This window comes from Fusarium subglutinans (genome assembly GCF_013396075.1).
Source record: "Fusarium subglutinans strain NRRL 66333 chromosome Unknown NRRL66333_c0000058, whole genome shotgun sequence".
In the NCBI taxonomy this organism is placed as follows: domain Eukaryota; kingdom Fungi; phylum Ascomycota; class Sordariomycetes; order Hypocreales; family Nectriaceae; genus Fusarium; species Fusarium subglutinans.
In genome coordinates this window covers 244,798-257,677 of record NW_023502121.1, presented here as the reverse complement: position 1 = coordinate 257,677, position 12,880 = coordinate 244,798, and the positions used below count along the sequence as shown (strand labels likewise).

Genomic DNA, 12,880 nt, shown 5'->3' with positions numbered 1-12,880 from the left:
AAAGGCTTGCAAAAAGATGGTCGAAAAGTAGAGATCAAGGCTGTTGTTCTCGACAAAGACGATTGCTTTGCTTATCCTGATAGCATTGAAGTTTATGATTCTTACAAGGTGCCTATGATTTGTACCCCGCCTGGTACTCAAGATTGTCTGCTAAACTGAAGCATAGTCTCACTTTGAAAAGTTGAGGTTGGCTTATCCTGGTCGCAAGTTACTTGTGGTGTCAAATACTGCTGGAGCAACGTCATGGGATAAAGATTTGAAGTTAGCTGCAGAGGTTGAAGAGAACACAGGAATCACTGTGCTCTCGCACTCGGTCAAGAAGCCAGGTTGTGGCCAGGAGATCATGGAATATTTCAAAAAGCACCCAGAGACAGGAGTGACGGATCCTGCACACGTTGCGTTCGTCGGTGATAGACTGACGACCGATATGATGCTTGCAAATATGACCGGAGGGTGGGGGTTTTGGGTGAGAGACGGAGTAATACCTCTGGAAAAGAAGAGCATCGTGAGTCGCTGTCTGCCCCTCAACAGACGATAAATCGTCATAACCCAACAACTGGCAACAACTGACAACACTAGTTCTCGAGATTGGAACGACCTTTGGCTTCTTTCCTCTTTGCTAGGGGTATTCGTGCCCCTGAACCCCGCAGCATCTTTGAGGAGTAGCTATGTCGGAAGGTGTCGAAGGCAAAAGTCAGAGTCAAACGGCTCGTCTGAACTTCTACGTTAACATTGAATCACAATGCGACCTACAGCATTGTCCTTCATTCAGTACGGGCACCTGACCTTTGATAAGCATTTGCATGGCTTGAGCAGACAATGCAAACGGGACTGAATCACTCATCTATTGTCCTGAGAGTCTATAAAGCTGCGTTCGTGATCTTCATTCTTTACTCTTATCCTCTTTCCGCACTACCATTCGATAAAGGCATCGTCGCTTGCCTTATATATTCTGCCTCTTGTTCTTCGTTATCGTCACCTTTTTATATACTTGTTTCTTCACTCTCTTCTCTTCTTTGGTCCACCCTAACATTGGGCCTCAACCATGGGTGGAAAGACTTGGTCTGTAGACGAAGAACGAATGCTCTGGGAAGTTGTCGTTCCTCGCTCAGTAGCTGCTGCCAACCCAGCTGATCGACGCATGAGCTGGGAGCAATGCGCTCAATATATGAACGACAATGCTGGTGACATCGCTCAACGGAACTATACTAAGAACATGTTATGTGAGTTGCCCACGCAGTTCCAACAACTTCTAACATCTCTGCTGACTCTGATAAGACGAGCATCACTACCAGAACATCGTCAAGGGCGGTTCTTCGCCGAATGCTGGTCCATTTGTTGAACGGCACCTACGCTTGATCGGTTAGTCTTGTATGATCTCCCCCTCGATTCCAAGGTTTTGACAGATAACAGAATGGTACAAGAACCACAGATCGCCTCCACCAGCTAGCCCCCCTCCAGTTCCACGAACCCTTCAGAACCCTGAACTTACTGCGCTTTTGAGCCAGCAGTCGAAGCCCAAGAGAAGACGGGGCAAGAATGTAGCCAAGACCCGACTCGCGGAGAATCAAAATGCACTGCCCACTATCGATGAGTATGGACCTAGACCTGGAGCTGGAGCTGGACCGAGTGGCTCAGGCACATCCAACGTCTCATATCTTCGTTCATTCGCTCCGTACGAAGGGGCTCAACAGCAGCCTTGTGAAGAAAACCAGTCACCCCCAGTCGATCCGAGGGCCAAGTATGCACTCGATTTTCGCCCGCTGCCTAGAACAATTCGTGCTGCTAGACCTGGAGGCAACTTCTTGAGCCGGCCCATGGAGAAAGTGGAAGGCGGGCTCTGGCGCCTCGTACCTGAAACTTGGGAGGACGAGAACCTTGGAGAATCGATGTCCACAGTCCCGCGAAACAGCGATGTTCAGGCTCGATATTCCAGGGCACAGGAGGAAAGCTCATGGACTCGGCCATATACTGTGCCCCCGCAGCAGGCCCCTCAGGGACCTCAGGGAGGGGGCCTACCTTCTATCCGTCAAGCATTTCCTTTCATCAACTTTAGACAGCCTCCGAACTCCGCAACCTTTCATGAGACATCACATCAGACTGCCAAGCGCGGCTACAGTGGCGGTCAGGACCAGAATCAGGCCCCTAAGCGACGAAGACTTCCTGATCACCCTCTCCCCCGTCAAAGCAATTCGCAGCAACCGAATCAGAGAAAATAAATCATGGGTGATTATGGACGAAGGATTGGCCCACAGTGCGGCATGACGACCTGGAAGTTGGACGAAGACGCGTGAGAGACTGAGAGTGGGATGGAATTTGTAGTCAAAGGGGATGCATGGAGAGACCTTTTTTTTGAGCTTTGAAGATTTGTGGCTAGGAGGATGATTGCTGAGACTTGACCAGAGGAAATGTATTATTAGAGCAACAACTTGAGGGCAGCAGTTTGTTATGACAGCCTTGTTGATATTTAAAGCAAACAACAGTTATGAAATTCCCGGACTTCATTGTCACAAAAGTTAATGATCTCAATTTTGTTTGATCCTTTGCTCGTTCTTCTCACTTTTGAATCGGGCCCGCCGAAGTCGGCATGGTGGGGCCGGATCTCCGACAACGCCCCCGGAAAAGCGGTGAGACATGGCAGAAATAATCCTCCCGAAAGATTTCCCCAGAGAATCTCAAGTCGATCCGGCCGTAGCTAAACCCGCCCTCCCACTTTAACGATCACGTTCCTCATCTCATCTCATCACAACCATGAACTTCCCGGGAATGACACCTCCAGCCGGTGCTGCCGCACCGCCTGCGATCGGCGGACCTCAAGATCCCAACGTCAAAGCTGTATGTGAATGCGCAACTTGCTCGGAATTTCGCGGGCGCATAGCTAACTTTGAGAAATATAGGTTCAATCTGCGATGGAGTCTTGTTTCGGAAAGTCAGTCATGTCGGGAGTTATGGGATTCGGTATGGGTGGTTTATTTGGAATGTTCATGGCCTCTGTACGTTCTTTGGCGGATTTCGAGCCATTATCCCAAGCTAATATCCTGCAAGATGTCCTACGATACGCCTTACCACACAGCCGCCCCCGGTAGCCCACAAGGCACAATCACATCGCTTCCTCTCAAGCAACAACTTAAGATCGGATTCAAAGATATGGGAACACGATCATGGTCTATGGCCAAGAACTTCGGAAAAGTTGGTGCTTTGTACTCTGGCGTAGAGTGCGGCATCGAAGGCTTGCGAGCGAAGAACGATCTTACGAACAGTGTCGCTGCAGGATGTTTGACGGGCGGTATCTTGGCCAAGAATGCTGGCCCTCAAGCTGCTGCAGGTGGTTGTTTGGCTTTCGCAGCATTCAGTGCGGCTATCGATGCATACATGCGATCACCACCCAAGGACGACTAAATGCTGGCAGCTGATATAAACAAGATTGGGGTTCGAATGAGCGGGCTAAGAGATGTATATATACGCTTGGCTTTTCTGCAGACGTGGGAGTTTACGGTAGTCATATTTCTAGATCATAGGGCGGCGTTGGGATACGGACTCTCCTCTTTTGGGATGTTTGCCATTGAATGTACGAAGACTGTACAAGGATAGATATGGAGATGGCGATATGGCACTTGTATTAACAGGTATTTTAAGACCCGAGCTTCATAGAGGAGCTGCTCATGTAGAACCCACGAGTCTACACTGTAATCTTAGCAAACGAATTTATGTCTGCAATGACTGCCTATCCCATAATTGCAACTTGAAGATCCCCTTGTTCTTAACGCCGCGCTTTCAAAAGAGCAAATAGCACACGATCTGCTTTGGACAAACTCAGGCTTAACTTGCCTGGTATACTTGGAAAGTCCCAAACTCCCAATACGCATTCTCAAAGGCTTCAGGGTTGTTGGCGACGAGATCAGTGCATTTACCCGAACCTGAAAATAGTCAGCATTATGTCCTTACAAGGTACAGGGCTAACTTACATCCAGAGTCGTCCCAAACGTGATAAACAAGACTGCCACACAGGTCGATATTGGCAATGATGCTCTGGTTCTTGAAATGCGTGCCAATGTCGCAATGCGTGTTGGGAAAGTCGGCAACAGCAGTACCCCAAGTGTCGGGTTTTGGGTTGTTTCCTTTGATATCTGACGGTATAGAGTCTCTACCGAACTGCCACATGCGGATGCCTTCATGCCGCCATTCAACCGCCATCACGCCTCCTCCATTCTTGTTGAAGATGGTGCCGTATCCCGCAGGCTTTGACAGAACGCCACAGCCCGCGTTATCGTCCTTTTCGTGGTTGCAGTTTTTCTGTAGCGTCTTTCCTGTTTCCTCGCGGCGTACGTCCATTGAGCAGTCACCGGTAGTGTGCAAGGTCATTTGATTCCCGTCTTCAGCTTTGTTTGTCGACTCCATCACATCAATTTCTCCATGGTTTGGCCAGTTGTAGCGGTCAGTAAGCCAAAGGGCCGGCCACGTGCCACAGCCGTAGGGAGTATGCTTGACGTCGAAGATGAAGAGACCGTTCTCGTATGTCTTTTTGGATTCGATTCGGACAGAAAAGCGACCAGTCGATGCATTCGGCTTGTCGTTGGGGCCGACAGAAGTGTCGACTTTGAGAGTGGCAGTGGTGGGTGAAGCATGTGTCAGATTCTGAAGAGTATTAGGTGAACATGATCCTAAGCAGTAACTTATTTGGTTGCCAGTAGGGGTTCCTTACAAGAGACTCTGCTTGCGCCTTTGGAACGTAATGAACGAAACCCTCAGCTAAAAAGAAGCGTTAGTCTTGCAACACTTGAGATCTGGAGGTAGTTCCTACTGGGGTCGTATCCTGTGAAATAGTTGAACTGATCAAAGAAGGATTCACCTCCATCTGGGCAGTGGTTAGCGGATCTTCGTATCCAAGTTGAGGATGACAGGCACTTACATGTATCTTTCAAGGTGTACGATAATGGTACGTAGTCAGGGTACATATTCTTTCTAGCTCTCTGCACAACGACGGCGACAATTATTATCACTATGACAAGGATGACTATGATGATAGCGGCCCAGATTCTCTTTCGCCAGTATCGAGGATTCCACCAGGGCATTGTTGAGCTCGCATGACGGACTTCCTGGCCTTTGCGAGCCAGCAATACCTCGTCGTAAATTGGAGGTATCTCTCCAGGCTTGACACCAGATGAATACATCGACATGGTGATGTAGTTGAGGTGGAAGAACAGGGGCAACGGGTGATTGAAGAGTTGGAGCTGAAGTTGCTTGCACCAAGTGATGAATGACAAGAGAAGAAGTAAAGTAAAGTAGAGAGAAGAGAGGTAGTGATAGATAGAATGGAATGCAATGCAATGCAGAAGAGATGTGTGTTGATGGAGATGGGTTGTCTCAGCCTCGAGTGCACCCTCTCAGAAGCATATGAATCAAGTTTCTTTTTTTATTCACAGGAAGGAGGAAATGAGGAATGAGTTCCTGTTGAAACATTTGAAGGAGCAAAGCAGCTCTTGCCCTTCCTTCAATACTGTGCAGCTGCAGACAGGTAGTCGGACGCACATCCAAGGCAGCCCGTGAGCGATTCACAGTCCCTTTCTATAAGACTCCCACCAAAGTTTATTGGGCATTTGACGTAGGTATCATGAGCAGCAAATCAATATAAAAAGGGTACTTAACGGCACTCGCGCCGCCCATGGGGCATCCTCCCCACATGCCGTCTTTCCGATCTGCCTACTCCCTAGCGCATGCATCTTTTTGGTGTGGGCTGAAGTTCGATGCTGATGATGGTATCCGCGTAGCCGTGCAGCCGTGTTAGCCAGGAGAGTGGGAGTAGGAGGGTTCAGGGGTAAACACGAGAGACCACAAACAAAAAACCACTGATAAGTCAGAGTCTCAACACCGTTTCCGAACTCACTACAAAAATAGTTCGTGTTGATTGCATTATTTACTTGTCTCAAGGGATAGCTTAAACTCGGAAAATGGCTGCCAGGAGATAGCGAGACGCGTAATCTGCAGACCAATAACTGACAGAAGCGTGTAAACTCAACACTACGTACCATGAATGAATCGATGACCGGAAATACGGCCTGGCAACGCGTCATTTTACTGATCTCTTTATTTATAATCTCCACCGAAAAGGACGAGCTCGAATTATTCAGGTTCGAGAGCTCAGTGGACATTGTCTTATTTTTGGTGCCGACGCTAACAGAAATTGAGGACAACTTACACAGGCATGAGACGTACGAGACATGCCGTGAAGCCGAGAGCCGCTTACAGCAGAGAATGATGTTGTCGCGTGCAAGGGACTCGGCTACCATTGTAACATAACTAAGGTAGGTACTTATAGATAGCTCCTCTTGCTCCTACCTAGTTACAAGAAACATCAAGGGAGCGTTTTAAATGCTACCAAGTATCACGCCTCGCTCATCGTCGATGTAATGTAACATATGAAGATCTCTGATTCCAAATCCCACTCAGCCAGCAGATCCTCGACTGTAGGTAATGTCGATAAATTTCGTACAAAAGACATCCAATGCCTTCCAACATTCATGGCTTAACTTAGACAGTCAATGTCTTTGAAATAGCCACAACAGCACAAAGCCATGCCCCAAGATCAGTCGTCAACATCCTCAAATTATTAACAGCCAACCATCTCTCCAGCATCCCAACATTATCCGTCCCCTCCACAGCGCAATTGTCCTCCCACAGCGCCCTGAGCTTCCACGCTACAGCAGGCACATATGCAAGATGCCCCAGCGCCAGTGCAGCAGACCAGCCGTACCAGAATAGTGAGCCGCGAGACCGGAGCAAAGCGCGGTCAGACCAGATATTGAAGATCGATGTGCCGAATGTCAGGCCAATAAAAGTGAGGACCGCCCACGGGCCTGAACCGTAGAAATTGTTGATGTAGCCTGGCAGGATCTCATTGGCCTTGTTGCGCTCAATGGGAGACTTGGTAAAGAGGGTGAGGAAGAAACTTTGGTCGCGGGCGAACCAGAGTGTGATGCTTGAAGAGACGAGGGGAGCTGTTAAGAAGAGGACCCTGGGGTTGAAAAACGCTCCAGAGGCCATTTTGATGCCACTGAATTGATTGAAGGGTAGGTATGAGACTGAGATCGACTGAGCTGTGAGTCTTGATACTCGGCGGGAGAATTCTTCTTGACTTCAAGGTCAGTTTTATATAAATTAGTCTCGAGATCAAAAGCCTCCGAAAAACATTGACTTTATGTGACCCTGGGATGTTACTGTTGCTTCTCTGATCATGGCGATCCTTCAAACCCTCCTCACGCGCTAACTAGCTGTTACAACGCCAAACCCTCCGACCGTGCAGAATCTGATGACCAAACAACTTCAAAAGATCAGCCCTGTCTTACGATATCGGAAAATCTAGAAACGCGTTTCCTGATTCTTTTCTTGTCCCAGGGCATCATGAATTTTATTCTTGATAATCGTTGCTAATTAGGTATACAGCTATAATCTCTACTCGACCTCCAATCTGAGTGCATCATACTGAACATACACCGATGTTGGCAGCACAGCAGACTCATAATTGGTAGCATTATAAGGCAAGCTCAGGATGATCTCATTATCACCCTTCTTCAATAGCTTGGCATCGAACTCGAATTTATGAGCAATATTGTAGCAGCTCACCGAGGAGCGAACAGCACAGGAGCTGCTGTGGTCATAACTTAGAAAGGGTCAGTATAGCTCATCTTCGAGAGATCCAGGCTCGACTTACGGAATAACCCAAGGCTCAAGATCCTTGCCGTTGATGTTCACCGTGTACTTGAGGTTCGAGTGAGGCTCAGAAGCATTGTAGATATCCGTGTTTCCAGCAGCAGTCTTGGCACCCGCAAGTTGAACGGTAAAGGTCGCATGCTTCTTGTGCTTGACCTGCGACTCCTTCAGATCGAAGGCAATCGTCCAGTTGTTGACATTGCCGTCACCGACATACTGCTCTGGGCGTACGGAATTGCCCTTTCCACCAAAAACACTCCAGTGGACGTAGTTGAGATCCTTGCCGACATCGCTCTCACCAACTTTGAAGTTGACACCCTCAGGAAAGTCCTTGACAAAGTCCCAGTTGGCCCAGTAGATACGGTATTGTTCCGGCTGCAGCGGCTTGGATGTATCGGGCTCGAAACCATGGCGGTATTCACCAGAGGTCTTGTCAGGAGTACCAATTCGCCAGAGTTCCTTGCCTGCGGACTCCTCCCTCCAGCGGACATTCTTCTTTTCAGTCTTGCCAGCCTTGATCTTGACCTTATCCTGAGTGTATTGTCCAAAGATGTTATCGGCATAGACGGTAAGACGGTATGTTCCAGACTTGACTCGAGGAATAGTAGCACGGCCGCTCTCATCAAGGTTAGCCCAGTACTGATAGGCCTTTGTGTCGAAGACATTGTCTTGGAAGTCCACGCCACTCTGTGCGAGAACAGCAATGGCATTCTTGGCCCCCTTGGGAAGATCGACCTTGACCTCGAAGGACCCTCGGGATTTCGTTGGTACGTAGTTAGGAACGTGCTTCGCGATTGAATCGTAGAAATCGGCATTCCACTCAGGGTCGGCGTATTGAGCTGCATCGGCCTGGGCTTTCAAGATGTCGGTCTCTCCGGGGAAGCGGTTGAAGTGGAAGTATTGCTGCGAGAGGTTAGAGAAATTAATATGCTAGCTGCTTCAGATAGACTTACAGGTCCAAATGTCCGGTCAAATCCGTTGGTAATATTGGGCTGGACAAGTTAGTTCTAGTCTTGTTAGAGAAGTAAGTGGACTGACTGTTTGATCTCCATGATGGTTAGAGCTAATATAGTTGTAAAGAATACCATCGACAACCAAATCAGAATGCAAAGGGCCACCAAAGTAGGTGTCTTTGGTGTTCATGACAAGCCAAGCACCATATGCATCTCCGTCTTCGGTCTTGGAACCATCAGCGAACCTTTTATCTGTCAGTTAAATATCCCACAATGCCGAAACGCATAAAACTCACAATCCATAAGCATCAATATCACGCCAGCTGTCTTGGAACGTATACTTGGTAAAGTAATCCGCTTCCTGCTTAACATAGGGATCATTAGATGTGTTTCCCAGATACCATGTGGCATCTTGCACCACAACCTGCTTATCCTTTGCTTCCTTGCCTGGGAGAGGCGCATATTGCTTCGTGTTGGTCAAGAGATGAGTCCACATGTCGTTATTCGGTCGGAAGAGGGTTCGAAGCTCCTGAAGGTTGCGAAGGAAAGGTTGCCCCTCGTTGTGATACGCGACTCGGCTGAAGGTATGGAGGCCAGTTTCCCCATCTCTTAAGAACCAATATTGCTCCAGAACCTGACCTGTCTCGGTGTACGTGTCGGACATGACGATACCGCCATAGTCCTTACCCTTGCCATCTTGACCCTTGAAGAGTTTGTACTCGGGGGCTACCGAACCCGGCGTCCAGAATCCCTTGGGCGTGCAGTAACAATCAAGGTAAGGTCCAATGCCTGTAGACCCAGATGGGCTACCGAGAAGATTCGTTCCGTCAAGAGTGAGCTTTACAATGGCGCCGCCCTTCTTCTGAACGGCCGCATATAGTCGGTCGTTCGAAATCACCAACTGTGTATCGGTCTCGGTCGCATTGAGAGCCGCAGCTACCAATTGAGGTGCCTGAAGCAACGAAACAAGAAAAGCTGCCGAAAGCTTGCGGAACTTCATAGTCAAGGCTGCAATGGGTGTAAGTGGCAGAAGCTATCGATCAACAACTCCAGAGTGATCAATGCGACCTCAACTCTCTTTATAACTACAGAAGTCACCCTTGACCCCACAAACAACCCCCAACAACATTGTGGGGGATGAAGCTTTCATGAGAAGGTAAGGGTAGCTTGGTCATGTATTTCCCCATGGGGACGTTGTCAATCACATCTTTTTTCAGGCTAAGACCGACTGTTAGCAAATTATTCGGGAGAAATAAAAGCCCCTTGCTCTCGGGTTTCGGGCCAAAGATCAGCGAGTATCAGGGGAAAGCTAGCTTCACGCAGGCAAATGACCTTGTAAACCTGGTCAACACCATGGCGATTCTCTAAAGGTTGACAGTTCGTGACGTTTATTACCCCGCAAATCAGCCCGAATTGGGCACATTTCCGAAATGCGGAGGGAGATGACATCCTGGTGATTCCACGACGGTATTGGAGCTGGGGCCTCCCCCAACGACGGTCTTAGCATTGGACGGTTGGTATCATGAGGCAGTTGAATAAGATTAATTCGCCAAGCACCGAGGGCTGTGCTCTAGTAGTGTCTTGGTATTGTAAATATGCCTCTTGTAATCCAAAAATTGCTCCTTGACAGCTCACTGACTCTAACTGTATAACCACTAACTCTGCACAATTTTGCGGTTTAATCTTCGTCGTCGTCGTCAGGGTCGACTCGCGGTCGTTTGGATTGTCTGTTGTCTTCATCCTGCAATCCATAACCTCGCTTAGATGATGAGTTCTGATCCACCTCAGATAGAAACTTGTCAACGTTGAAAGGATCTCCAGCATCCTTCTCAAACTGAACTGGTCCTTCTCGTGCCTGTGTTGAGTTCATTAGCAAAGTTTTAGACGGCGTCCTGTAATAATGGAAACTGACCTCGGCGTCTGCGGCACCTTTGAAAGTTCCCTTGCCAAGGGCTTCACCAAAACGACTGCTCTTCTGGATCTTGGCCATTTCCCGGTCACCCGCTTCGCCATCGTCATCATCATCCACATTCACTCGTGGCCGGTAAATACTGTTGATGGCGTCCTGGGCAGCGAAGAGAGGCTTGTCGTAAGGGTTGTCCTCGTTAATACCACTGTCGAATCCGCTTGTTTGGTTGAAAAGTCTCGAGTCATACATCGTCTCCTTTGATTGTGTAGGTTTGGCCAGGCCTAGAGCAATCTTCTCAGATATATCTCTGCCTTGTTCACGGGCCATAACTTGAGCTCGGCGTTCAGCACCCATGCGGTTTTGTCGTAGCTTTCGCTCTTCCTCCCTCTGTTTCTCTTGCCGTGCTTTGACACGCTCTCTGACTTCTTCATCCTCACTGTCAGAGCGATCTGACTCGGAGTAACTGTAGCTTCGCGATCGTGACCTCGAGTCCCTCGAGTCCCCAGAGTCACGAGAATCTCGACGCCCACGACCAGCAGCAGCCCGTTCTGCTCGAGCCTTTTGGGCCAATTCTCGAAGGGTATCCTCTTTTTGTGCCTTTTCCTTCTCCGCCAGGCGCTGTTGCATCATGGCACGTTTCTGAACATCATCACGAGCATGACGCTCGGATATCTTCAGGGTTTCGGCAAACCGAGCATGCTTGTCGCTAATGACTACATCCTGTAAACCTCGTCCATCTGCAGCCAGGCGCTTATCCAGCGGTACTGTGAACCCCTTGGGGTTCTTCCAGTTCGAAATTGGGGGAGGAATCCTCCACATTTCTTGGTCTTCAGCGGTAAGCTTTCGTGGTGGTGAGTGCATGACTGGTGGGGGCGGCGAAGGTGGTCCTCGAGGGATCTTTTTATGCTTGAACTTTGGTGGTTCCATGGGATCTCTTTGGCGCTCGACAATTTTCATGATGCGGTCCTGCTTCTTGGAGTTGTCGCCCATCTGGTTTGCCGGTGTATATCGAACAAAAGTAGCATCCTTTCGTTGCCCAATATTAACATTTTTCGGTTTCTGGGCTGCGACCGCTCCCGAGACCAATGCAGCTAATGCGTTCTTCGTCCTCTCTGTTGTTGCCTCTACAGACTCCTTATCGGGTCGCGAAAGATCGATCTCGCCCGCGTCGGCGCGTTGTCGAAGAGGGATCAACTCCTTGAAAGAAGTGTGAACGATACGATTTTCGCTGTGTCCTTGTCGCGCGATGGCATCGTATTTGACCTTGCCTTCGGAATCAACTTGAATTGCCAACGCGTTGCTAGAATTTCCTCCTTTCTTTCCCATCTCTAACGGATACTGAGCGATCGGAATTTCGGGAAAAGCACCTCCATCGCCAAAGTCCTCCTGCGATCGTGGACGCCATCCTGAGCGCTGGCCATATGCTGGAGGACCAGATCGCTTGAGGACCAGCTGGGTTTCGTCAAGTTGTCCGGGGCCAACAATTCGAACACCGCGTTGTTGCGCTCGCGCCGGGGGTTCTTCATCTTCGCCTGTGTATTTTGGCTTGGGCAGCGCAGCCTGAAGCGACCCGGCGATTGATGCCATTTTGTGTTTGTGAGAATGAAGTTGTTTGGATCATTCATCAGTCGCGAGGCTCCAAGGTTTAGAATTTCAAGAGGCGAGGCTCTTAAAAAGGTTTAGCGCCTGGAGTAGGTAGCTTCCTGCTACGCCAAGATTCGATGGTGCATCAATCAACCTTGAAAAGCAATATTTAAATCCGATAGAAGAGTGACAATACGCAAAATTACTTGATTTGCAGAGTTACGAAGCGTATAACTCATACTCGAAGACCAAATCGAGTCTCTGGGACTGAAGCTTAAAGCAGCTCACGGTAGAGTAACGTAATTGGTCGTTGAAGCTTTGCAATAGGCACCTACCTAGGCACCTGGAACCACGTGAAAAACCTCCTCTGCCTGTGCAATTCAAGTGCTCAGGTATTACCTGAACTGTGATTTACCTCCAATTCACTAGGGACCTTAGCAATTCTATTTTTAATTAATTGTGTTGTATCTTTATTATATGTAAGTCTAATAAACATAGAGATATCTTTGCTATTGTTAGGAGGATTGTCGTTGGGCTAGAGAAGATCCAGGGGTAAAGGTCCTGTACTGAAAAGCATGGAGCTACCTGGAGCCATGCCCCAGAAACGTCATAGCTCATTGGTTGGGCGACTACTGGCCAGGTATTACCTCAAGTGCGTGAAGCTGATCAGGAGATTTGGACGTTGACAATAGCGGAAATCAGAAGAGCACTCCAATTCACATGGAAA

General features: G+C 48.7%; 6 protein-coding genes across 6 annotated transcripts; 2 read left to right on the top strand and 4 right to left on the bottom strand.

Moving 5' to 3' along the window:
• Window positions 1-1,045: 1,045 nt before the first annotated feature.
• FSUBG_5787 (uncharacterized protein) lies at window positions 1,046-2,219 on the top strand (the record flags this gene model as incomplete). Its single annotated transcript, XM_036683920.1, has 3 exons — window positions 1,046-1,223; window positions 1,279-1,362; window positions 1,414-2,219. 3 exons carry the CDS (start codon window positions 1,046-1,048, stop codon window positions 2,217-2,219), a joined length of 1,068 nt encoding a protein of 355 aa, XP_036538776.1.
• A 532-nt stretch (window positions 2,220-2,751) lies between these two features.
• Window positions 2,752-3,399, top strand: FSUBG_5786 (import inner membrane translocase subunit TIM22; the record flags this gene model as incomplete). Its single annotated transcript, XM_036683919.1, has 3 exons — window positions 2,752-2,835; window positions 2,898-2,993; window positions 3,046-3,399. The coding sequence occupies 3 exons, from the start codon at window positions 2,752-2,754 to the stop codon at window positions 3,397-3,399; spliced, it is 534 nt and encodes a 177-aa protein (XP_036538775.1).
• Window positions 3,400-3,819: 420 nt separating this feature from the next.
• FSUBG_5785 (endo-1 3(4)-beta-glucanase) lies at window positions 3,820-5,177 on the bottom strand (the record flags this gene model as incomplete). Its single annotated transcript, XM_036683918.1, has 5 exons — window positions 3,820-3,917; window positions 3,966-4,635; window positions 4,703-4,749; window positions 4,802-4,855; window positions 4,910-5,177. 5 exons carry the CDS (start codon window positions 5,175-5,177, stop codon window positions 3,820-3,822), a joined length of 1,137 nt encoding a protein of 378 aa, XP_036538774.1.
• A 1,351-nt stretch (window positions 5,178-6,528) lies between these two features.
• On the bottom strand, window positions 6,529-7,041 carry FSUBG_5784 (uncharacterized protein; the record flags this gene model as incomplete). Its single annotated transcript, XM_036683917.1, has 1 exon — window positions 6,529-7,041. The coding sequence occupies one exon, from the start codon at window positions 7,039-7,041 to the stop codon at window positions 6,529-6,531; it is 513 nt and encodes a 170-aa protein (XP_036538773.1).
• Window positions 7,042-7,449: 408 nt separating this feature from the next.
• Window positions 7,450-9,660, bottom strand: FSUBG_5783 (rhamnogalacturonate lyase precursor; the record flags this gene model as incomplete). The annotated part of the gene is made up of 5 exons (XM_036683916.1): window positions 7,450-7,657; window positions 7,709-8,610; window positions 8,661-8,699; window positions 8,746-8,905; window positions 8,957-9,660. The coding sequence occupies 5 exons, from the start codon at window positions 9,658-9,660 to the stop codon at window positions 7,450-7,452; spliced, it is 2,013 nt and encodes a 670-aa protein (XP_036538772.1).
• Window positions 9,661-10,338: 678 nt separating this feature from the next.
• FSUBG_5782 (uncharacterized protein) lies at window positions 10,339-12,156 on the bottom strand (the record flags this gene model as incomplete). Its single annotated transcript, XM_036683915.1, has 2 exons — window positions 10,339-10,515; window positions 10,573-12,156. The coding sequence occupies 2 exons, from the start codon at window positions 12,154-12,156 to the stop codon at window positions 10,339-10,341; spliced, it is 1,761 nt and encodes a 586-aa protein (XP_036538771.1).
• Between the last annotated feature and the right edge of the window lie 724 nt (window positions 12,157-12,880).